At 35.4% G+C, this 25,002-nt stretch overlaps 4 protein-coding genes and 1 non-coding gene across 9 annotated transcripts; 1 reads left to right on the top strand and 4 right to left on the bottom strand.

The window, feature by feature from the left end:
* Positions 1 to 46: 46 nt before the first annotated feature.
* On the bottom strand, positions 47 to 3,102 carry LOC111466342 (scarecrow-like protein 3). Of its 3 annotated transcripts, XM_023110945.1 has the most exons (3): positions 2,642 to 3,102; positions 2,490 to 2,551; positions 47 to 1,561 (listed from the first exon to the last, which is right to left on the bottom strand). In XM_023110945.1, the coding sequence occupies exon 3, from the start codon at positions 1,542 to 1,544 to the stop codon at positions 141 to 143; it is 1,404 nt and encodes a 467-aa protein (XP_022966713.1). In that variant the 5' UTR covers positions 1,545 to 1,561; positions 2,490 to 2,551; positions 2,642 to 3,102; the 3' UTR covers positions 47 to 140. The 3 variants fall into 3 exon arrangements, with proteins under 3 accessions (XP_022966713.1, XP_022966712.1, XP_022966714.1); XM_023110944.1 differs by having other exon boundaries at positions 2,490 to 3,102; XM_023110946.1 differs by lacking the exon at positions 2,490 to 2,551.
* A 4,330-nt stretch (positions 3,103 to 7,432) lies between these two features.
* Positions 7,433 to 7,526, bottom strand: TRNAY-GUA. The gene is made up of 2 exons: positions 7,490 to 7,526; positions 7,433 to 7,468 (listed from the first exon to the last, which is right to left on the bottom strand). It is a non-coding gene; the product is annotated as a tRNA-Tyr (tRNA).
* A 629-nt stretch (positions 7,527 to 8,155) lies between these two features.
* On the top strand, positions 8,156 to 10,719 carry LOC111466347 (ATP synthase subunit d, mitochondrial). Its single transcript, XM_023110951.1, has 5 exons — positions 8,156 to 8,417; positions 9,291 to 9,372; positions 10,027 to 10,091; positions 10,175 to 10,261; positions 10,339 to 10,719. The coding sequence occupies exons 1-5, from the start codon at positions 8,247 to 8,249 to the stop codon at positions 10,438 to 10,440; spliced, it is 507 nt and encodes a 168-aa protein (XP_022966719.1). The 5' UTR covers positions 8,156 to 8,246; the 3' UTR covers positions 10,441 to 10,719.
* A 291-nt stretch (positions 10,720 to 11,010) lies between these two features.
* On the bottom strand, positions 11,011 to 19,237 carry LOC111466341 (mitochondrial substrate carrier family protein C-like). Its single transcript, XM_023110943.1, has 8 exons — positions 18,921 to 19,237; positions 17,615 to 18,780; positions 16,645 to 17,062; positions 15,560 to 15,704; positions 15,261 to 15,376; positions 15,085 to 15,163; positions 13,549 to 13,782; positions 11,011 to 11,718 (listed from the first exon to the last, which is right to left on the bottom strand). Exons 2-8 carry the CDS (start codon positions 18,732 to 18,734, stop codon positions 11,362 to 11,364), a joined length of 2,469 nt encoding a protein of 822 aa, XP_022966711.1. The 5' UTR covers positions 18,735 to 18,780; positions 18,921 to 19,237; the 3' UTR covers positions 11,011 to 11,361.
* Positions 19,238 to 21,775: 2,538 nt separating this feature from the next.
* Positions 21,776 to 24,844, bottom strand: LOC111466348 (mitochondrial import inner membrane translocase subunit TIM14-1-like). Of its 3 annotated transcripts, XM_023110954.1 has the most exons (4): positions 24,649 to 24,710; positions 23,255 to 23,433; positions 22,089 to 22,274; positions 21,776 to 22,015 (listed from the first exon to the last, which is right to left on the bottom strand). In XM_023110954.1, exons 1-3 carry the CDS (start codon positions 24,703 to 24,705, stop codon positions 22,118 to 22,120), a joined length of 393 nt encoding a protein of 130 aa, XP_022966722.1. In that variant the 5' UTR covers positions 24,706 to 24,710; the 3' UTR covers positions 21,776 to 22,015; positions 22,089 to 22,117. The 3 variants fall into 3 exon arrangements, with proteins under 3 accessions (XP_022966722.1, XP_022966723.1, XP_022966720.1); XM_023110955.1 differs by having other exon boundaries at positions 21,776 to 22,274; positions 24,703 to 24,844; XM_023110952.1 differs by having other exon boundaries at positions 21,776 to 22,274.
* Positions 24,845 to 25,002: the final 158 nt, after the last annotated feature.

Raw genomic sequence — 25,002 nt, 5'->3', positions numbered from 1 at the left:
AAAAAAAAAAAAAAAAAAAAAAAAAAAAAAAAAAAAAAAAAAAAAAAACCATGAAGAACCTTGTTACAATATGCATTGTTTAGGAAGTGAAGTCCTTGAGCACAAACAAAAATTGGTTACAAAAAGCTATCAAATCATGATCAGCTTTGCCTTTGAAACCCCCAAGCTGATACAGAAAAAAGTGGCCTATCTTGCCAACAAATGAACAAAAATCCATTCTCTTCTTTGATTTTATAACCATCATATCCATTGCTCTGCAACAATCTATTTCCCAGAAACATACTATTATAACTCAATCCAACCCTCCCGAACCCCACGCTTTCGAATCGAACTATCCATTTCTCGAGCTTTTCGTGTCTCTCCCTTCTCTCCGCTCCCTCGCAAGCAATGATGTTCTTTATTTCCTCTCCTAAAAGCATCTTCTCGACCCTTTGTCGCTCGATCGACGACCTCGACACCGTTGATTCCAAGCAATCAAACAATGCAGCATAGAAGTTTAGTGCTTCTAGTACTCTCTCCATCAATCCTGATCCATTCAGGTTTGATTCTTGCTCTGTTATTACCATCACTTTTGGAGATAGCCCCCACAGTGCATTCAAAAAACTATTCATCTTTTGTGAAGGATTCAATCCTGATGGCGAACATACCGACGCTGAATCCGGGCTACTACTAAAAACCTGCAACGAATCTGTTTCGAGCCACTCTCCGAGTGTTCTCTGCTTCATACGTAGGAGCTTTTGCAAGTTCTTTGATGCAGATGGCGACGTTTTTGTCTTATCGTCGTCCGTGGCTAAAATCGTGTGAAGTTCGAGTACTGAGCTCACTGCGAGTGCTTCTCCTGTCTTCACCCTTAAACTTTCAAGGTCGAGATTCTCTAACTTGCTAACAACTGGGGTGAACTGAAATGGTATGTCCCATTTTTCGGCCTCTTCGGTTAGCCGAACAGCCATTTGTTCCAACACCTCCTTCTGTTCGTGAATTCCGGTTATTCTCACGTGGGGCGGACCGTCTGGTCGGTCTTTCAATGTCTGAAGAAGGTTTATCCATTGAGCAGGCTCACATGATTTGAAATCAATAATATGAATCATCCTTTCTCCCTCCATAGCTTCTATGATAGCCTGATTAGTTATCACATATGCAAGCTTCAAGAAAGGACATAGCTCAAAGAACAATCTCTGAGCAAGAATCTCTTCCGGAACCGACAATATTTTGGTTGAGTTCAAGGCTTTGTGTAAGCCTGGCCACGATTTGAGTATCCGATCGGCGAGTGCCTCGGTGAAGTAGGCAGCAATCCGCTGCATTGTGTCCCCGTCGGGCGAAGCTAGGTGGGAAATTTGCTCGAGGCCAACATTGGCATTTTCGATGTTGCCAATGGCAACTTGGTTGGCACAGGCAAGAAGAAGGTGAATCAGACATAAGCCCCTCTCTTCAGATTTCAGCTCCCTTAGAAAAGGGTATGGCGATCCTATACCAGGCGATAACGACCATGGAAAGAGCTGCAACGGCGATGAAGTTACTGACGACGACCCCTCCCCGTTAAACATTCCTGCCACTAAAGTACCTGGCCGGGATAAAGAGAAACACACTATTTCAACAAAGACAAGGATGGAGCAGAGTGAAGCAACAAAAGTGCAAAAATTATTACAAATCCTTAGTTCATCGAGGAAATAGCATAAAGTTCACTTAATCTTGCTAAAACGGCTCAAGCCTCCCGTTAGCAGATATTGTTTTCTTTGAGCTTTCCCTTTCTGGCTTTCCCTCGAGGTTCTAAAACACGTTTGCGAGGGAGATGTTTCCACACTCTTATAAAGAATGTTTCGTTCTCCTCCGCAACCAATGTGGGATCTCACAATTTACCCCCTCCAAGGCCCAGTGTCCTCGCTGTCTCTCGTTCCTCTCTCTAATCGATGTGGGATCTCACAATCCACCCTCTTCATGACCCAACGTCCTCACTGGCTCTCGTTCCTCTCTCCAATCGACATGGTATCTCACAATCCACCCCTTTCAAGGCCCAACGTCCTCACTGGCTTTCGTTCCTCTCTCCAATCGACATGGTATCTCCCTAGCTCTCGTTCCTCTCCCCTATCGACGTGGTATCTCACAATCCACCCCCTTCATGATCCAACATCTTCACTCACTCTCGTTCCTCTCCACAATCATACTCATGCTTCAACCCATTTCCAATCCTCAAAAAGCCTAAAAAACGCCATAAAGTTCAAGAAGCAAGCAACCCAGTTCATCAGACTAATCCAAACGAAGCTATAAACTCATCATCCAGCAAAAGACTCAACAGATTACCAAAAGAAACCAGCAAAAACAGCACAAAAACAGCATATCAAACCCAATCAACAGCAGAAAACAACACAAATCCATCACTTCAAATCATCAAACCACTAATCCCCAGAAGCCAACAATCAAAACCCATTAATCCAAATCATAAAAACTCACAAAAAACTCACAAAAAACTCAAAACAAAGAGAAATAATCACCAGAAGAGGATCAAAAACGAATCGAAACAACGATCGAAGAACCCCAGAAGAGAAGAAATCGTCTATCTCCACAAAACAAAACAGAAAATCAATTTCATGAGAAGAATATAGGGTTAAAGACGAAGGGTTTTGATGAAGAACAAACAGAGCACCCTGGAATCAAAGCCTTTGTCTGGAACGACTTTTCCATGGCTGCATTAGAGACAGACAATACAAGGGTATGGTTTTTGGCGCCATTGATTTGTCCTTCATTGGTAGGATCAGAAGAATAAGGAATTTGAGACGAAGAAATAGCTTAATTTCTCTCTCTTTCTTCATCTCTCAAGAAACCCACCTAGATTTTCCCTCTACAAATTCATATTCTTCTCTCAAAATTGATGGGGTTTTGTCAATATCTGAAGTGGATGCGAATAAGAGCTGGCCACAATTTGGAAGGACTTGAGAATTTACCACCGATCCAAACATGCCCTAACAAAACAAAACAACCACCCGCTGTTGTTGCTTAGTGGGTGATAGTGGGAATTGCGAGGAGGCCTTTTCTTTTTTTTCTCTTCTTTTTCTATATGAATCCAAAACGCATACACCTCCCCACTTTCTTAGCACTTCCAGACAAAGAGACAACTGAATTGGGCAAAACCCCAAAACTAAATAGAACTTTCAACTTTAACAAAACCACTTATGTTGTCTTTCCTATTGCCTTTTAAATTTTTTGTAGGTTTTCATTCTAATTTTAAACAGCTTTTCATTTTTTTTAATAATCTGATTCCCGATCCCGACCCCGACCCGACCCGGGTATGATATTGTCCATTTTGTTTATTTTTGTTTTTTCAAAATGTCTCGTACCAATTGTGATAGTGTCTCCTGCTTATGTACTCATGATCTTCTTCGTAGTTAGCTTAGTAGTTTCTAATGAGTGTTTTGTAAACCATCTATGGCGTTTCTTCAATATCCGTCATCCAATTCCTTTCGAGGCTCAACATCCTTGCTGGCACTCATTCTTCTCTGGGATCTCACAATCCACCCCCTTTCAAGACTCAGTGTTCTCACTGGTACACCGCTCAATGTTCACTCCCCTTCAGAGCTCAGCGTCCACACTAGCACATCGCCCAGACACACAATACAACCCACTTTTGGGCCCACCGTTTTCGCTAGCACTCATTCCTTTCTCCAATTGATGTGAGATCTCATGACTCACCCCCCTTCCGAGCCCACCGTCCTCACTGGCACACCACCCGATGTCTGGCTTTGATATCACTTGTAACAGCTCAAGCCCACCGCTAACAAATATTGTCATATAGATTTGGGTTTTCTTTTTCGGTCTTCCCTTCTAGATTTTTAAAACGCGTCTGCTAGAAGAGGTTTACATACTCTTATAAAAAAATAAAAAAAAATGTTTCATTCTCCTCTCAAATCAAGGTGGGATCTCATAATCCACCCCTTTTCAGGACACAAAATCCTCGTTAATACTCGTTCTTCTCTCCAATTGATATGCATTCTCACACCTTATCATCAAGAATCACTCAAAAGTGCTTATAGAAATTATTCCAAACATAATGATATAACTACATTTACGAATATGAGTATAGCTCAATTAGTCAAAACGTTTTATATTTTAACCATAAGGTAGAAGATTTGAACTTTTTACTCGAATATTCATGATTTGATAAGAAAGATTAAGTAATGTGTTAATGGAATTTACCACATAAATTTACCCAAGGTTAATTTTTTAGTGTTTTAACTTTAATTGATTATTTTCCCAACCTGATAATGAAAAGGATGGGTTTGGTGGTAGTAATGGTTTTTGGTTCAATAAATTTCTATTGAAAAAGAGATCTACAAATTACAATTTGTACCCTCCAAAAAAAAGCATTTTACACATTGGGTCCTCAAATTTTGGCACATTTACAACAAGGCCAATAAATTCTTGCAAATTAGCATCAACTTTATTCTTTTTCTTTTTTATAATTTCTTGCTTTTTAAAAGTAAAATGTTGAATATTATTGATATCAAATTATTTGGTGTTATTTAAGTAAATAATTTTCCTTTTTTTCCCCAAAAAAAAAAAGTTTTTTTAATAACATTTTTCTTATTTGTCTAATTCTTTTTTATTTTTTTTTTAAATTAACGAATTTATAAAAGTAGTTATTCTAAAAAAAACATGTAATAAAAAGTAAGAATAAATTTTTATAAAGTATAATTGTCAAAAAAAAAAAAGATATTAAAAATAAGCTCTTAATTTCTATTTATTTAATTTTAAAAAAATAAAAAAAAATACTTATTTTTATAAATAACTCGGGTCTAAGATTCGGATCAGGATTCGTAATCTAGATTCGACACTTACTTCTCACTTTAAAGAACAAAGACTGTGTTAAGAATGATACTCTAATACGATGTTAAGAATGGAAAATAGATATGAGATCGAAAGTGCTAGAAACATAGGTGAGATCTAAAGTTCAATATTGTTAATGTTCGCTATATTCCAATACTATGTACCAAACCAACCGTCATTTCAATATATTTTATTTTGACTTATATAGAGGTCACCCAACATAAAATTGCTCCAAAAAAACACACTGAATTTTAGAGTTTCTATAATCGAGTGATCACAACGAGAGCAGTCTTAAGTTTTTTTTAATTATTCTATCCTTAAGATCGCTCTCATTTAGATATGGTGTTTGTTCATTCATGTATTCTTCTTCTACCCGAGTGTCATATATATAATAAAAAAATTAAAAAAAAAAAAAAAAAAACAAGAGTTCTTAGCATTTCCTAGGTTGAGTTGCAACAGTTTTCTAGGACTGTTTTGGTTGATAAAAGAATTTGTCATGTTCCTTGTTCAATAAAGAAATTTCCAAAAAAGAAAATAAATAAATAAATAAATAAATTTAATTTTAAAGCCTAAAGAAGCTGTCAGGCTGTTTTGAATTGTCTTTTTCATATTTATTCCTTTTTCATTATTTAGAATCTTTCTCTTTTGGCTATAATATATTATTTCCACGTAATTTTTAAAAGCTAAAAATTAAATAATAATAATGATAATTTTAATTCTAAAATATTCTCCAATTTATCTGAAATACTAAAATTCATAAAATAATTTACATAAAATATTGTAAAATGAAAAAAATGTATATAAGGCAATAATTGACCTTTTTTTAAAATTAGTGAGGCTTTAATACAAGATAGTCAATATAGTAGGGGTATTTTCGTCCTTTTACCTCTATTAATGGTCGCAAATCATTCACCTCTAATGTGATAACTTACCTAATTTTAGGTCCCATTAAAGGCTTATCGAGTAAAACGTCAAACCGAGCTCCTTAGCATGTGATTGTTTGGCTACTTCTTTTATATTATCGTAATTTTGTTCTAACTTAAGTTTCTAAAGAAATACTAAGTGATTTCCACACGTGTAGCTTAAGAAAAGACTAAACTAACTACTTGCATGGCTACTCGTGTTCGGAATTTAAAATTCTAACCTTCTGATGCTTCGAACCTCACCAAATTTCGTGGGCAAGTCCTATATATATATTTATATTTTTTCTTAGATTTTTGTTCAATAACTAAATCTTATTGGAACTGTCTATATCCAGTTCATGCATAGAACCATATCACACCACGAATATGATGAAATAAGATGAATTGAGATGCTATTTTGTAAATACGTAATTATCTTAAATATATAACTATTTCTTTATTTTCCAATCCGCAAAACAGACAAATATATATATATATTTTGTAATTTCTTCCACAATTTTATTTTTTTATCTCGAGTGAACCTCTCAATAGGATTTGAACCCATATGAAGTTCTAACCATCTGTTAGAAAAAATAACGAACGGATCTTGTAGGATTCTCGAGAAATTCTTCGATTTCTTCAGCTTTTGACGTTCCATAAAAAAAAATATTTAGGGAACCGCTCTGATTCTATCTCAATCCCAAAAATCTATATATATATAATAAAATAGTTGGAGTTGGAGTTGGAGTTGGTAGGGAGGATTTTAGTGGGATGAAAGGGACATTATTGTCTTTAGCAAAGAATGGATCCAAAGAATGGCTTAGTGGGGGGGTTTTTCCAAAGTCATGATTCTAATTTTGGAGCTTACTGCCTACTCTCTCTCTACTTTTCGTGTTATTTTAATTTCATAATGTTTATGAAATTAACCTAAGTTTTGGATATTGCATTGGATAGTGTGTATGCGCGCTAACCTTCAAAAACATCAATTAAAACTTCCCTCAATTTGAGGATTTCTTTTTTTTTTTAATATTCAATTTTTGTTCTTAAACACGTATATACGTTGTGTTAAGTTGGGTTACAGAAAAGATTGAGGTTGATTGAGTTAGTGACCCGAGTGACCTAAATAGGAATCACAACCCAACCCAACTCTGTATTTTTAGGTTGGGTTGGGTCGTCCAAACTTTTTTTTAAAATTAATTTACTTATTCGCCATATATGTTTTATTAATAATTTAAGTCTCTGTAAAATCTAAATATAAAGTATTTATAAGTTACAATGCATCGCTAACATCTATTATAAACGTCAAATATTTGTAATATTTATCATAATTTTGAAAATAAGGCTGGATTGAGTTGTAAACTTTTTTTTAGGTCGGTTGGATTAAGGATTTAAAAAAATGTTCCAACTTTAGAAAAAATCTAACTCAACCAACTTTTGTAATTTAAGTTGGATAGTTCGGGTTGTTCAGATCATATGAACCAGTTAAATCATTAAAAGTAAATGCAATATTGAAATAATTATATTGTAAATGTTTAAATTAATTCCTATAAAATACTTGAGAATCAAATGAATAATTATAATTATAACCAATACTTGAGAATATTCTTATAATAAAAAATGAAAAATTATAATAATTCAGACCACAACAACATGGGGATTTTTTACTCTTATAAAAGAATAAAATAAAACAAGGGAGAAAAAAGAAAAAAAAATCCGACCTGCCGGATTCGAACCAGCGACCTAAGGATTACTTCAGGATCTGATACCCACTACAGTCCTCCGCTCTACCAACTGAGCTAAGGTCGGTTTTGGTGATGAAATTAATTTTTAATTATTAACTTAAAAACAAGAATTCATCGACGGCTGGATTTTAAATCTTCCGAGGCAAAGCCGAACAGGTTTCGAATTTTTTATTAATATTTTTATTGTTGTTTTTTTTTTTAATTATTGTTTGTCTCTTTGATGTTTTATTATGGTCTGATTGTACTATTTTTATTATGGTTTATTATAAATAATATAAGATCAAAAGATTAATGTCCAAATTAAGAAAAAAAAAAAATCACACGATTAGTATAAACCATTAAAAATATTTAACATTTTGAATGCAAGAATATTTGATATTTGCAGGTAAATTGTTTTAAAAATAATTATAAAAAAGACCCGACAACTCAACCAGTTGAACTCGAAAAATAGAGGGTTGAGTTGAATTGAATTGTGAACTTTATTCGTATTATTCGAATCATGATTTGATATCAGAGTTATATATATATATATATATATATATATATATATATATATATATATATTTATTGGGCTACGTTTGAATTTCTATGAAAGGCCCAAACAATTAGCTGATGGGCCGATAGGCCCAAACCAAGAGCAGCAGCCCAAGATTCCTAACCAGTTCTCAGAGACTCGGACAAAGAGTAGTAGAAGAGACGCCGATATCTGTGTTTTGAGCTCTCAACGAATTCCCCTCTTGCAGTTCCCATTGATTTTCTTTCCTCTGCGAAATCCGGCGAAAAAATGAGCGGTACCGTCAAGAAAGTGACCGATGTTGCCTTCAAAGCATCCAAGAACATCGATTGGGATGGCATGGCCAAGCTTTTGGTCTCCGATGAGGCTCGCAAGGAGTTCTCATCCCTTCGCCGAGCCTTCGAGGAGGTTAACTCATCTCTCCAGACCAAGTTTAGCCAGGTCCGGAAATTCTTGTTTTTTTCTTTCGTTGTTTTCATAGTCGCTAGATCTTTGTTTTTGTCTGAATTGATTCTTGTTGATGTGGTTTGATCTTTGTTTGGCTTGAATGTTTGAGATTGTGTTTTTCGGAATTTGTTTTTTGTTCTTATGTTTAATTTCCTTCATTTCTTGTGAATCCGGAGTTGTTTACTAACTACAATCGCAATATTTCGTTTATTATGGGTCGTAAATAGGGGAATGTTGATTTACTTGCGGTATTATCGAAGGAAGATCGTTCGGAGAAGAATGGAATTTAGAAAACAGAAATGCTTCTCGTTGTAAAGCCAACATTTTCAACTTGTTTGGATCTAGAAACTGTTATATGCATAAGATGACAGGAACGGGATATATGATTCATTATTACCGCAATTCTAATGTCTCTGGTAAAATTGGCTGGGCCATGTCTATTTTATACGAAATGGCAAATCATATGTATTTGGTATCTGGTCTGGAATACCCATTTCATACAGTTTGTGCTACTGGGAGTGTTGGAACATAGCCCATAGTAAGATACTAATGCCTCTCCTATGATTTGTAGGCTTAAATCACTCTTTCGTTCGTAATGAAATAGTTGTTTTTTCAGAAAAAGAAGTGCAATTGGAAGCCAAATCGATTGATCGTAAAATAATTGTGTTAATTTTGTGCTTTTCTTTTGTATCAGTCAACAAAATTTTCATATTAATGACTAAAGCGTGCTTTTAATTTTGTGGCCGTAGATAAATGAAGTTTCCTTTTACGAGGAAATTTTTTGAAGTACTCTATTGGGCTGCCTTAATTACTCTGCTCAATACTTTCAAGATTTGGATTATTTTTAAACTGTTCATCTCCGTTCAGGAACCAGAGCCCATAGACTGGGAATATTACAGAAAGGGAATTGGATCCCGCTTGGTGGACATGTACAAAGAGGCTTATGACAGTATGCTCTCTGATTCACTTGTCTTTTGAAGTTCATACTTTGACTTTTCTGTGCAATATTATGAGGCAATATTGTGATTTTTTCTCAGCACCTGGCTTACCTGTGATACTTCTCTAATCTGGGTTCTCAATGATAACTCTTCTTGACTAAGTAGTCTTTCGGAACCACGATCATACAATAAGTACATTGTATAATTTGAGATTTTTGGATGTAGACTTCTAGGGCGCATTGGTAAATCTGTCGCTAAATTTCTTAAGTGGCCTTTTTGTCTCAGTGGATGTCACACTATCCTATTACTTGTTCATGTTCACAACCGATGATCATGTTGGGGGAATCCTGTGATTGAAGTATTTACAGCATTTTCTTTTATATTGGAACACATTTGGCCTTTTAGTTGGTGTAACTTAAATGTCTTCTGAAACGCTCGTTCTAATAGCCTGAAAATCTTGTCGTTGTAATGTGTGCGTGGTAAATAATAAGGCTGGCTATGAATTTAGCTTTCCCCTCACTCTCATGAGACCAGACTATGTCATCAAGATTCTGGGACAGATTAAGCATGGTTTTGGACTGTCATTAATGTACAAAGCAATGCCCTTATGATTGATTGCTTTTTTTTTTATCATTACGCCATCGGTTGACCTGCTTCCTTTTTAGGCATTGAGGTCCCCAAATTTGTAGACACAGTGACTCCGCAGTACAAACCTAAATTTGATGCGTTGGTAAGCACCACATATGTAGTTATATCTTAGTATATCTCTTTGTAGCTCCCCACTAGGCGCTTGATTTATTGTTCATGTGGCAGCTGGTAGAATTGAAGGAAGCTGAGGTGAAATCCCTAAAGGAATCCGAGCGGTTGGAGAAGGAGATTGTTGAAGTTCAAGAATTGAAGGTAATAGACAAGAATAGCTCACTTGATTCCCATTTTTTTGGGAATGATGAATCCTCACTGCTTGTTATTCTCATCAGAAAAAGATCAGCACCATGACTGCTGATGAGTACTTCGAGAAGCATCCTGAGCTGAGGAAGAAATTCGACGATGAAATCCGAAACGACTACTGGGGCTATTGACCACAAATTACTGGTTGAAGTGCCAAGTTTCACAATTTAATTTCGTAAATCTTCGGGGTCTTGTTTTGCTGCAGCTGTTTGGTCAGTAATAAAACAAACAAGATAGTTCTCCAATTTGGGTGCATTTGCTTTCCAAATCACGTTGACAAAATTGATTAGAGAGACTGAGATTTTCCTTGAGATGATGTTGTGAGGGTTTCAAATCACTCAGGTACATTATCGTGGCAAATGTATTTTTTTAATGAGATTGTTGTGTTATTTCAGCAAGTTTTCTTATCATTCTGATGATATTAATAAAGAGATGAACGGAGTTTAGAATGTTGAGAATAAACTGAACTCTTACAAATTAACAAAGAGCTCACATTTTCAAACCTTGTCGGTTGAGAGTCGGTTTTTGGGTCGGTTTTTTGTCGTTCTATGAACAAAATGTAGCATCACTGAAATGGCATGAACAGACAGTAATGTAAAACTTCAAACTTGTCATTGTATGAAAGCAATTATATGTATAAGCAATCAAGGGATAATTCAATCCTGTTGATACGTACACTAATATGTATATATCCATGTAAAAGTAGTAGAATATCGTGGAAAACAGAAGGGGTGGCATAAATGTACAAAAATGTGCACCTTGGAACTTGTTCGGGCAAAAATACACTAGGCATGTATTTTTTTTCTTTTTAATCTAAATTGCCAGAGAAAGGGAAGCTCAAATGTCTCCACAAGAAAAAAAAAATGAAAAGCTAAAAGAAGTTAGATTGAAACAAACGTATGAAAATCCAACTGATTTCTGTAAAAATACAGCGAGGAAAAGGAAATCCCAGAAGAACCACAGAGAGCGTTGCGGGTTTTACGTCGACGATGCCTCAAAACCACGGCCTCATGAAGGAAGATATGTATGATCCAAAAAAGGGGGTGAGAGTTTTAACCAGAACCAGCTGCTGCTGCTTTCTTTTGAGACAATTGTTGAGCTGCTGCTAGCTCTTCATTTTTGTCCATTGCTTTCCTTGCTAGTTCATAGCCTGCAAAGTTCATGGCTCCTAAGGGGGCGATCCAGAAGAACCTGGGCAATGCTCCTTTGAACAAGCCGATGGGGCCCTCGTGGCGAAGAATTGAAATGAAAACAAACGACATTGAAACTGATCGACCCTGCGCTGTCATCATTCTTGTTTTCATTACGTCGAAAGGTGTGGTAACAACAGCAGCGAGGCCACCTGACAACGCTCCGACTGCAATTGTTTCCCATGGTTCCAGTTCTCGTGAAAGAAGTTTTTCAACAGCCTTTTGAACAAACAGAGAGAAAAAAAACTTGTCAATATGCGAATGGATAAATTATGGACAACCGTATATCTTGCTCTTTGAGGCGTTAAGTTTTCGCTTTTCCATTTTTCTTTGATAGGAAACACAAATTTCATAGCAAAAATGAAATATATAGAAGAGGGGATAAGGATCCAAGCCAAAGGATTGGTAAAAGATACCTAAGATTTGCCAACAGAATGAAATTACCCTTGGGGGATAGTATTTTTTTTTTTCTTTTTCATGGCAAATAAATAGCTTCCTTTTTGCTGGTGTTTATTTAATCACTTTGTAGATTTTCCTCCTTTAGTTAATTACGTCAAATCGGGTTACGAGTTGTAAAAGCCAATGCTTTACCTTAAGTTAATTGAATTGTCTTATCCTACTCCACTGGGAATACTTCTTATACAAGGAAATATCTTTCATGTTATAGAGGAGAAACTTCTCAACTTCTACAATCCTAATAATGATCCGATGAGATTATGAATTCAGCATTTTTCCAAGGGTCCAGACCAAGACGCATCCCTACTAATAGCAACTTTTCCTTTTCCTACACCATTCAAACAGACAAACACTGTTGCTGGGCCCTGGAGGCTTCTAGGGGCTAGGCAAGAGATTTGCTTTCTTCTTTCCTCGTTCGGTTGATAGGTGATTGTTTTAAGCTAATTCTTAACTCAAGGTAAAAGGAATAGGTAAGTTGAGGGGTTTGAAATACAATGAATAATATTCATATTAATTTCTGTTTAATGAGATACTAGTATTTTCTAACGAATGATTAAAGAATGATTCTCTTCAAGGGACCGGGACCAAGGTTTTTGAAATAATACCAATATGGAAAGAGTGGCTTCTATGGCTGCATGTGTCGGCTGTTCCTCAAGTGATTTACCTTTGGAAGGTGTACTCAAGAGGACGGAATTTTAGAAATCAATTGAAGAAAATGAGCTATGAAAATTGGAAAGACGAAAAAACTTAAACCTTTGAGGAGGATGCTTGACATTGGCTTATGCTGTATTTTCCAACCATTCAACCTTTTATCCTTAAACAATTGCGTTGAATTTTAAAGGAATTCGAGGGATTTTATTTTGGTGGAGGCATAGAGAATAATATTAGACATTTAGTTAATGGGAGAAATATGATTCTACATCAGGAAAAAGGTGGTCTAGGTCTTGCTAACTTAAAGAACACGATGGAGCCTTGTTTGTAAAGTGGGTTTGGAGGATTCCAGTGGAGGGACGGGTACTTTGGAATGATATCAGCATGTATGGCAAAAAATTTATGATCGGTACGACACTAAAGAAAAGCTATATCAGCCCTTGGAAGACTATTCTAAAACTTATGACTCCTCTTTGATGAACGTTCCTCACTTAATATGAAATAGATAAACTGTATTGCATAAACTAAAAAAGATGAAGGAAAGCTATATCAGCCCTTGGAAGACTATTCTAAAACTTATGACTCCTCTTTGATGAACGTTCCTCACTTAATATGAAATAGATAAACTGTATTGTATAAACTAAAAAAGATGAAGTTCTTTGTATAAACTGTGTTGTCATAGAGTCTTAATGAAATAGATAGAATTCAGAAACGGTGAATTAATACGAGTCTTCGGCCAAGTTGGTGTCCCGTTTCCCAGAAAGATGGATTAGGTGGGGGTGGAGCTTATATTTTATTGCTATTTGTCTAAGAATCTTACATGGTCCGACCATAGATCCAAAAAAGATGAGTAAATAGATAACAACAAAGGAATGCTGTGGGAAAAATGTTATCGAAGATTAATATGGAAAAGAGGTTGATAAATGGATTATAAATACATACCTTTTTGGATTCAGCATAAAGTCCCATGCCGGCAACATAGAATGGAACTTCCCTACAAAGAGTGGCACCGGTCCCACGGAAGAATCCCTTTAGGCCATCTTGGTTCCAAGTCCCGAGAATTGCCTGACCTACATTGTCAAAGAGTCCTGCTTGCAACCTCTGCTTTAATACCTCACATGGGATCCGCACTGCAGTACCCAAAAATGTACTCCAGAACGATGCAAGGGATTGGACCTACAAGAAATACTGAGCCATTAACTATAAGAGCCCATGATGCAATCATAATAGGTCTCAGAACACATCCTAAATTGATGAAGAAATGGAGACAATCGAGTCTGTAATATGGGGGCATATATTATGCAGAAGAGCGTGCATCATAGCTTTCTTAACAACTTGCCAAAAATAATCTAGCCACTTGATCAAGACTTGTAAACTAGAAAAGATGGTGAGTTTATGTATAATCAAAATAAAGGAACTAAAATAAACGCGTAGTTTTCCCCTTCAAGATAACCAGATGTTAAAATCTTATGCCAGCAAGAAAGATATATTAAGATTGGAAATGAACATCTCCAAAGGGCCATTAAATTTTATGGATGCAAGATGCGCACGCCATAGAGATACATGAAGTTGCATGTCATACCCACCATAAAGGTTCAAATAAAATATACAAGTGGAAGAGTGTAAGAAAAATCAAAAGCAACCCAGCTGTGGTAAAGATCAAGACCAGGCTGAGTATATAGAGAAGCCTCTCCAAAGGACAAGCAACACTATTATTCTTGAACTGGGATTCCTACCTCTTGATTTGAATATGTTCAAAACCCCTACCAAACCAACTAAACGAATTAAGAAACTGAGGGAGTTTATTGGGAGGATATGGAGGAAAGGCTTTCACCTGGTGATTTGATCGTCTGTTTCATTATTGAGAGAGGTGGGGCATGGGAAACATACATATAAGGAGCAATGGCCCTTGTTGGAAAGAGGCTGTGGAGATTCCCTTGTGAAATTGAAATATTTTAGCATTTGGTAGTTGCTGGAAAATATGTCAATGTTTTTTTTTTTGGTATTTTTTGCTGACAATAAAATAAATAAATAAAAGAGTAGCCGTCCCTGGTCTAGACTCTTGTATCATCCTTCAATTTTTGCTTAGTCCAGGTTCAATCCTAAAATGAGATGGTTAATCTACTTTCATCTGGTAGAGATTTGAAAAGAGGAAGAAATTGGAACATTTTTTAGGGGAAAGCTATAGAGAAACAGGGTTGAACTTTATGTGCCCATAATTGGTTGAATCTCTCCAAAAAGATTAGTCTTTCTTCTCTTCTTTCCGTAAACACTCTGTTCCCAAACTTGTGATTTGGATACTTGAGCTTCTCTTTGTAACATTGTAAATTAAGAAAAATGCTTCTTATAACAAGAATGGGAGGAAAGTTATAGAGTAAAATGAATTTTGAAACGGTATTGAACTTTATGTGCCTATAACAATATTGTATCTTATAGAAGTAAAAGAATAATAACCAGACAGTGAAATCTAAAAATTACCTGTATGTCTGGGAGTGTTGGAGCTACATTTATCAGAAGAAGTTTAGTTGCTTCAAATATTCCAGTTCGCAAACCATGACTACAAGATTAAAGAGAAAGCATCAAGAGTTTCATGTGAATATGGTACACCAAAAAACTCTAAGCAATTTATGTTGCTTTGGTGATAAGAAAATAACCTTGAAAACTGTCCTAGAATGGCAGGAATAGAACCACGGTATAGACCTCGCACACCAATCTGTGGAATCCTGGATATGATTTCAGGGAAAGTCAACGTTGATGCCTGTACACGAGTCTAAAAACCACGAAAAAGAAAAAAAAAAAGTCAATATGAGCATACTGTTGAGGACAGTCAAACCATCAAACATGCAAGTCTGAACTCAAAAGAATAAAAAAATAACACTTTCATTAAAAACGTATATCATGATAAGACGAGGAAATTTTTTAAGTATTGTTAGAATTGGATCAAAGAATTTGCCTTGATTGTATCGATTGGGAACATTAAAGAAGTAGACAGAGCACAAGAAAGGCCACCAGCCAATGCAGATCTTAGAACGCTGCCAGCAGGTATTTCCACAGGTGGTGGAACAGCAACAACTGTAGCAGCTTCAAACCAGATACTCCTGCAACCATTATCGAAGAACTTATAAAGTTAATGATCTTGGTAAAACATAACTAAATCCGGTTCTATGCGTTGGCTACCAGAAAATACACGTAACCAATTTTAAGATGGTCATAAGAAAAGTGAAAACTAGCCACACAAGATAGAACATATACCTTTAAGCTAAGATATCATATAATTATGACCAAAGCACAAAATCACAGATAGCAATTATAATATTTGAAATAATCTATAATGTTAATTCTCAACAAGTAGAGTCCCTTGTGAGCTTCTGGCTCAAGGCTTGTTTATTGTATGACCCTTTCCCATTTATACTTTCATCTGATAAATGAAAGTTGGTCTTTCCATTAAATATTAAAAAAAAAAAAAAAAAAAAAAAAAAAAAAAAAAAAAAAAAAAAAAAAAAAAAAAAAAAAAAAAAAAAAAAAAAAAAAAAAANATATTAAAAAAAAAAAAAAAAAAAAAGAACCAACTAGGAAACAATATGGGGTAAGAAGTTAATCATCAGTTGCATGATGGCTCTTAAAACAAAGAGCCATCATAAATTATAAATTTCCATACGGCATGAAGGGCATTTGGAAATATCAAAATTCTCAAAAGCAAGCCAACACATCAACATTTACTGTTCCAAATACATAGATGCTGACTCACATTAGAGGATTCTTTCCAACAATAAATAAGCTAAAATCCAAAATCTTACGTCCGGTACCATTTTAACTGTGCACTTGATACGGTTATTTCAAGAAAATATTTACTATCCAAGTAGACTAAGTTGACTCTTTTCAACTAATAAGCTTCAATTTCTCCATGAAAACACCTAGAAGCTTATTTTTCTTCCTTTATTTTTTTCTTATATTTAAAGCTGATTGAAACTCGAGCAACTGTTAAAAAGTCTGACCATGAGATGTACCTCAGCATGTCAAATAAAAAATCCATCTTACCGTGGATCTTCCTGCAGTCGATCTGAAGGAAGAAGAAGCATAAAATTTCGGAAATGTCCATATGAGATAGATTCTTCTGTGTCTGCATTCAGAAATCGCATCATAGCAACAGCATTGTCTTCATTGGCTGGGAGTCCAGCATTCTTAAGTGATGCCAATATTTCACTTTTTTGCAAAGTCCCCGACTTGCTCAGACAGAGAGAAGTATATGCACGTAGAATGGTTGGTTCCTTCTGTTCCATGAAGGACAAAAATTGCTTCCAACCAAATGACTTTGAAAACATGTGACTTCTAGTGCGATTCATGAACTCCCGGGCATATCGTTTGGGCAATTTTCTCTTTCTAATTGCAATTTCAAGATCCTCCATATTCACTTGGCCATCACCGTCCCTATCCAGCTCCTCAAAGAACCTCTTTCCTGTATAAGAGCATTAAGTTGGTAAACCTTTTTTCCCCCCTCAAATTAAGTACAAGGGTAAATGGGTGTTAGTAGGAAAGTGTGATATACATGCATCAAACATTGGTGCCCATGCTAAGAAAGAAAGAAGGAAAAAAACCCGGAAAGGGAGAGACTGAAGGTGAAATTACTCAGAGAATATCTACGTTCCACACAATGGTCCTGGAGGCATCAAAATCCAAACTACATCAATTTTTTCACTTATGACTATTGGAGATCATTACTTGTCATTACAGATGCAGGCTTATAATTGCCTTCCTTGATGTGACAAAACAATACTCAGTAGAACCTTAGAGACATAAAAATTGACAAATTCTTGATCAATCATTTAGATCCCTGGATTCTCCTCACTCTAGAGCAAAAGTTCAAAAAATAATATAGTTAAGAAATGTCAGAGTCAATGCATGTATAAGTTAATTAAAACATAACAATGGCAAGATAATTACTTCAAAAAATTTTAAACCCTCAAAGTACTATATCTAACGCAAAAGAATACAAATTGTTTGTGCATACCTTCAGCCTCCGTGTATCTGAAGAAGTCCTGAACTGAGATCAGCTTCTTTTTGTCTGGATAATCCTTAGAAGACCGTCCAACATGTGGTAAAAGCTCAATAAGCTCTGTCAACGACACGGTAGACAATGTGGATCGCAAGCGTTCAACGTTAGAAAGAGGAATGCTAAGGATACCACTCGCTAGCTTCTGTGGTGAAATGCCACTAGTTTCTTCCCTATTCTGAGCAGAGACCCCATCATCCCCCTCGTTCACAGTAGAACTGACTCCCACTATGCCAGATGGGACACCTCCAACTCTTGCAAACCGCAAGTTCCCAAAAAACCCATTTACTTCTGCTTTTCGACCTTCCCAAATGCTTGCCACAGCCTTGAAATGATCAATCAGAGGGGGCAATGGTGATTGTGGGGAACTATCACTGCTTTCATCAACATTTCCTGCCCCGTCCAGGTCAAACTTATGAAGATTTTGTGTCAACTGATCAAAAACAAAACCAATTAAACATTCAAATGGCACAAGTTTGCCTTCATCGTGCCTCAAACTTTCTTGCAATGGATTAGTATGATGCTTCTCCTTTTGCCTCTGTTTTGACTCGCGTAAAACTTTTTGCTTCATGCACAAACCTACCTTTTCCTCCTCATCCGTTTTCTGTAATCGCTTCTTAATTGTTTTAAAAGGACGGGGAAGTGCCTGAACGACAGTGTTAACCAATAGAGACCAAGAGACTGCAAACTGCAAGCAGTTTGCACAGGAGGCCTTCTCCTTAGCCAAATCTTCCTCTTTCAATGCATTCTCAGAAGCCTCCGAATTTCCATTACTCTGCGACAAATTTCCGAATAAAGCCTTTACTGGAACCTTAATCAATAGGCCTTGTTTCTGCTTATCTCTAACGACAGAAGGACCCCGCTTCTTCGTACCACAGATCTCACCTTCGCTCTTCTTATCCTCATCCTTAGGTCGCAAAATCAATCTAGTAAAATTCTCTTCATTCTTATGCCTCGGGAAACAGTACTCAAGATCTTTAGCCACTTTCCGGAAGCCAAATTCAACAGGAGAAAGCGCTTCTTTAACGACTTGAATCGAGTTGAAAAAGGATTCGATTGGGTCATTAGCAGACACCATAACTAAAAACTCCTAAACTACACAAATCTGCAACGAAATCGTCGGACTGCTCCACAAACAACAGAAATCCAAACACCATTCACACACAGCAGCAACAACAACAACAACAATAAATTCAGGGAAAAAAAAAAAAGTACAATAGTAGATGAAAGTCTCAATCAGGCAATCCTAAAAACAAATCATTACCAGGCGGTGTGGAGAAGCGATGAAAGAGATTGATAATTGAATCCAAAAGCGACAAAACCCAAACAGACAGAGTTGAAATCGATTCGTATCACACATTTCGGCAGGAATCAGGAGCAGTCCATTTGTGCAACAGAAAGAAACAGAAAGAAGAGAGTTCTAGCTCGCCATTGAAGCAGGAATCGAAGGAAAAGTGGAGAAGGAGACGAGTGGAATTTGAGCAATGGGTTTGGTTTATGCTTTGTGTTCGAAACCGAGAGAGACGAGTGGCAGACGAAGCAGAAGGAGAAAGAGCCAGCAGTTGAAGACCGGAAAGCCTATCGTTTATTTTTGTGTTTTTTTAATTATTTATTTTAATTATATTATTTATTCTTTTTATAAGAATAAAAAAAAAAAAATCAACATTAACTTAAATAATCATACCTAAAACATTAATACATATGTGAATAAAATAAATATCTCATTTTTTCTCCATTAAAAACAAAATTACAAATTTACCCCTACAAATATCTCGAGTCCCATAAAATATAAACATTTCAAAATTATCTTTAAAATATAAATTCTTTAAAATATCGGACGAAAATGGTCTGACTTGAATGTCTATTTGTATTATATGTGAAAAAAAAACGATGTTTAGACACGTAAATTGTTCGTCTAACAATTTAAATACATCATCAATTAAGAGGCTAAAAATGTAAATTTCAATTGCCCATATTCTCGTTATTTTATAAAATTTCAACACAATAATATATGGTCCGTATAATAAATAATTATTTCACTTTGATTTATAATAATATTACAAAATTGTTTAATCGATATTTTACTAAATTATTTGTTTTTATTTTCTTTTTTGGAAAAGGTTTGTTTTTAAATGATAAAAAAAAATAAAAAATAGGAGAAAAATCTAAAAGCTGACAGGGCTTTGTAGGATGGGAGAGGAACCTTTAAACATTGGGCTCTCAGTCCGGTTTTTTGTTCTCAATTAATTTAATTTTTTTAATCCAATCCTTATCCATATCTTCATTTAATGGATTTTAAATACTTTTTATATTTTGCATTCCGGTCCCTCCACTTCTTTTATTTATTATATTCCCCAAACGTTCACTTAATTACACTTTCGCAGGTGCGTATTAATGTTAATAATAATTATTATTATGATAATTTGATACAAATTGATTAAATCATAAAATCCACCAATAAAGAATTTTACATTTATACATTTAATCCTCACATTTAAGGATCCTCATAATAGCACCAGCAGTTTGCTAGTTCAATTTGGTACAGAATACCTTTCTCTAGCATTGGGTTATTTCCTATTTGGCGTTAGACAAGAAAAATGCTCGGGTAAATTAGAAAGGTTTGGGTAGAGTCGGATCTAAATGTTGGCTAGGTAAGCGTCCCGAATAGTATTGATGGACATATTCCCTTGGAGCAAAGGAGAGAGAATGCTAGTCCAAAGGGTCACGACACTAAGATTTAAAGTCTAGAGGACTCGATGGCTTATTATATTTTTTTTTAATTGGAATTATAATGAAAGAAATTATTCATGAGAAAAAAAAAATATGCCCACAAAATCCTAAATTTAATTATTAAACTTTTTATTACTCTTAGGGTCTGTAATAAAATTTATAAAAGTAGGGGGATAGAATTGAAAGGAAACTAAAGTAGGAGGGCTAAAGAATAATTTAATAAATAATAATGCACCGAACGAGAGAGTACACTTATGAAATTCAGATCCACGTGTAAGAATATTAGTGGGCAAGAGACACGTTCTTATCGTAGAGCGCTCCACGTATATTTATTATTTTTGGATAATGATTAAGGGGAATAAACCAAACGTCCCTAATTAACTAATTATGCCAACGTTTACTTTTAACATTTAATTTTTTATTCGAACAAAATTAATGAAAGAATCTCAATTATTAGAATTAATAGCGTCTAATTTTTGTTTATGTGATGTGTCTCACATTTAATTAGAATGTAGTAGTTGTTTCAAGTCCGAAATGGTTTTAATGAATATAAAATTAGGAATTTTATTATGGCATGATTGTTTAGATTAAATGGGTCTTAATTAAGGATTAATTATTTGATCAACATTTTATCCTAAGATAACTCAACTCGAGAATTCTTAGAGCTTAAGGGCACGGTTGTACATGACTCGTCCCAATAAAGTCGTATCAAAGGGGAGGATTATTCGTGTAATTGGTCGATCAAGGATTACCTGTGAGACTCTATATTAGTTGAAGAGAGAACAAAGTATCACTTTATAAAGGTGTGAACACGTCTCCCTAGTAGACACGTTTTAGAACCGTAAAACTAACGACGATACGTAACGGGCCAAAACAAATAATATTTTCTAGCTGTGGACATGAGCATTTGTTATAAATGATATCAGAGTCAAACACCGAACATGTGTGCCCCAATGAGAGATGGATTGTGAAATCCCACATCGATTGAATATTTATAAAGGTGTGAAAACCTTACACTTGCAGATGTATTTACGTAACTGACCAAAATATGTTAATGATGGACTTGAATGGTTACATCACCTTATAATTTGAAGTTTTAAAAGTTTGCCATCGTAATTTGATAAAACTTCATAAATAGTCCCAACAATGAGAACTATATAGACTTATGCTAGCTAATATTTGAAAATCATAGAGACTAAATTCTAACTTTCTTGAAACTATGGGGACCAAACTTGCAATTTAACCTTCGTTCTCGAAAGACGTATTCAACAAATAAGGTGTCCAATCAGAGCAAAGACAATCCATCCCACATATCTTTAGTTCTAAATTAAAATACCAAAGATAATCCATATGATCGTGACAATTTCAACAAAAAAAACATATCCAACATAGTAATCTCCGAATAAATTTCTGAGAATCCAATGACTGAAACAATATCAACCAATGAATAATCCATGTTCAGAAGAGAAAACAGATAATACTCGACAAAGGTTGCTGTACAAATTCAATGTTACTGAAGAGACTGGAAACAGAAAAATCATAAATGTCTAAAGTAAACGCATCCAGAAAACCAGTCATGGAGGATGTTATGAAAGGAAGCTTCAAGTCTAACTATAATAGTGTTCATGTTTTCCAGACTAAGGAAACCAAAATCCATAAGTGAGCATAGGTTTCCGTAGATTGCTTAAACTTTGAAGAACATTTGATAAGGATTTCAAGCAGCATACCTCATTAAAATGCAGATGGGCTGCCTTTAGATTTTCCGAGCAGGACATCCTTGGCTTCATTGATCTTGGAAGCAAGATAATGGCTGCCACCAGCATCGGGATGGTTTGCTATCATTACCCTTCTATGTGCTTCCTTAATCTTTTCTGGAGGTGTATTTTCTCTGTTAGCCATCAAGGATAAATTTGGTCAATCCCTAGAAAGTAATTGATAAACAAAGAAAGATAAGTCACCACAGTGCTCTTTCATTCAACAACATGTTCATAGTGAAGAAGTTAGTACAGAAGCATTGCTCTACAGATGTGTTCCACAAAAAATAATAATTTCACAATCATTTCATTGAAACATCAAACCAATTATCTTGTTGGTGTCTCACTGATCTCTGTACTCCAAACTAATTATGTAGATCTAATAATTAAATGGAAGGAAAAGAAGAAATGAAGAAGCAAAGTTCTTCATCCTTCTTAGAGGGAAATGTAAAGCAGAGCCTCAACCAAAATAGAAGGATTAGAAAGAATGAAGATCAAACTTAAATCACCAGGCAATAATTTAGGTCAAAATAGAAGGTTTTTAAAGATTTTGATCACAACTTATTTACAAAGAGTTTTAACTTCCATAAGAAGACTGAATTCTTGACCAAATTTCTAAAACGAGTTTTAAAAACCTTTTTCTTTGCAGTGGTTGACTTGAAGTTTGAAAGCCTTCCTTTGGTTTTTTTACAAATTAAGCCTACAAACACTACTTTTACTTACATTCTTTTGTTATCTACCTTTAACTTTTGAAAACTAAAAAAAATAGTTGATAAACTTATTTGCTTTTGGAATTTGACTAAGAATTATAATGTTTTTTAAGAAAGGTGAAACCATAATAAAAAGTGTAAGAAAACGAAAGCAAAAATCTAAAAACAAAATCATTTTCAAATGGGGCCTTATGTGTAAAGGATTCTGTTTCGTAAATATAAATGAGATATGAAATGATCATTAACTGCGTTCATTAAGTTTCCTACCATTTAAGTAAACAGCCCCAAACCATGAAATTCTTACAAAGATCGGAATATTAAAAGGCATAAGATGCAAAACCAAAATTAGCAAAAGTTAGCTTATTTATTCACGAAGGACAAATTCAAGTACGTTGGAGTACTACCTAACACCAAGAATAAGAGCTGCTTCCCTCTTTGTCATGGTAGGATTGAAACCACCTTCATAGAATTTGCGTGATCTGGCTTGTGGTGGCCGAGTCTTGAATGCTTGCCAAGCTCGAATTCCATATCTACCAGCAAGAGCCGCAGCAGCTACCGCTAGGCCTGCGAGGAATGGTGTAGCCTAATGCACACCTAGAAGTTTGTTAGTCTTATTAACAATAGAACCTGGAAGTTGAAACTCGCAGATCAACATAAATGTCAATTACATATCCAAATAAGTGCTGAAAAGTTAAAGCTTGATACCCATATCCTCAATTCTTTTTTATTGGCCACTAATAATAACTGTTAATCAAATAAAATGAGTTAGGGGAGGTGGGGCTTATGTGAGATCCCACATTGGTTGGAGAGGGGAACAAAGCATTCCTTATAAGGGTGTGGGAACATCTCCCTAATTGAGGCGTTGTAAAATCGTTAGGCTGACGGTGATACATGATGGGCTAAAGCGGACAATAACTACTGCTGTGGGCTTGAGCTGTTACAAATGGTATCAGAGCCAGACACCAAGCGATGTACCAAGGAGGGTGGATTGTGAGATCTCACATCGATTGGAGAGGGTAACAAAGCATATATGTGGAAAGCTCTCCCTAGTAGATGCATTTTACCGTGAGACTGATAGCGAAACGTAACGGGCCAAAACAGACAAAATATCTACTAATAGTGGGCTTGGGCTGTTACAGAATGTGACTTAGGAAGGAACTTAGAAGGGGCACATTTTGCAACTAAGTCATGCGATGTAAAATAGTCTTGAACAATGGGATCACTAGGAAGTTTATGGAAGAAAGAAGGTGTGCCTTTGTAAACTGAGACAGCCTAAGTTTATAAGAGCAGGAGCAATCTAATCCTTGCCCAGTTCGGACAATGATAAATAATATCGAGTTCTATCACTAAAATCCAAGATCCTTATGTTATTGTGAAGTAATCCAGTCAAAGTTACAACTTACAACTAAAAGAAAAGTATTGTAAAACAGCCTAAATCAGTATTGAAAGATGCAGTGATTCCATTTTAGTATATTATGCATCGAATTGCAGCTTAATGGCTTGGGAAGCTTAACCTTGATAATCGTCAATAAAATGATGGCTAAAAACTCAGCCAAAATCAACTCTCAAGAAAATACAGTAACATGAAACCATAATCAAGCATCTAGACTATAACATTTGAAGGGGAAAATTGAAATGATTTACGCTAATGTCCAATAAGAAGCATAACGCCAATTCAAAATTAACATCCAAAAAATCACAAGCTAAAGATATCTGCGAAGCATAATAACATAGAAACGAAAGAGACAGAGATAATCAGATTCAGAAGCTTAGATGCTTAGTGCCGAATGAAACCTACAGGTACACAGAGATAGAAAAAGAGAAGTGGATCGAGGAGTGGAATTTTGCCCACCATTTGAGTGAATTCCAGTGACAGACGAGAGAATGTGAAATTTTCATCCAGAAATCCGCATCCCTTTCTTCGATTCAGAGGCAAACCCGATTCGGTTTTCTCGGACTTGCAATGACGAAGCAATGGACCTGTGGTTTTCACTTTTCAGGCGACATTGATAAAAATAAGTTTTTATTTTTATTTTTATAATTTTAATTTTGAAATAATTTGTTTTATTTGTGTTGGTGTTAGTATCACGGTTGTATATTTTTAATGTGCAATGTCCTAATTTTGACACGCTCACAACAAGACTTGAGGGGA

This window comes from Cucurbita maxima, unplaced genomic scaffold (assembly GCF_002738345.1).
Source record: "Cucurbita maxima cultivar Rimu unplaced genomic scaffold, Cmax_1.0 Cma_Scf00031, whole genome shotgun sequence".
NCBI lineage: Eukaryota > Viridiplantae > Streptophyta > Magnoliopsida > Cucurbitales > Cucurbitaceae > Cucurbita > Cucurbita maxima.
This window is presented reverse-complemented; position numbering and strand designations above follow the sequence as displayed.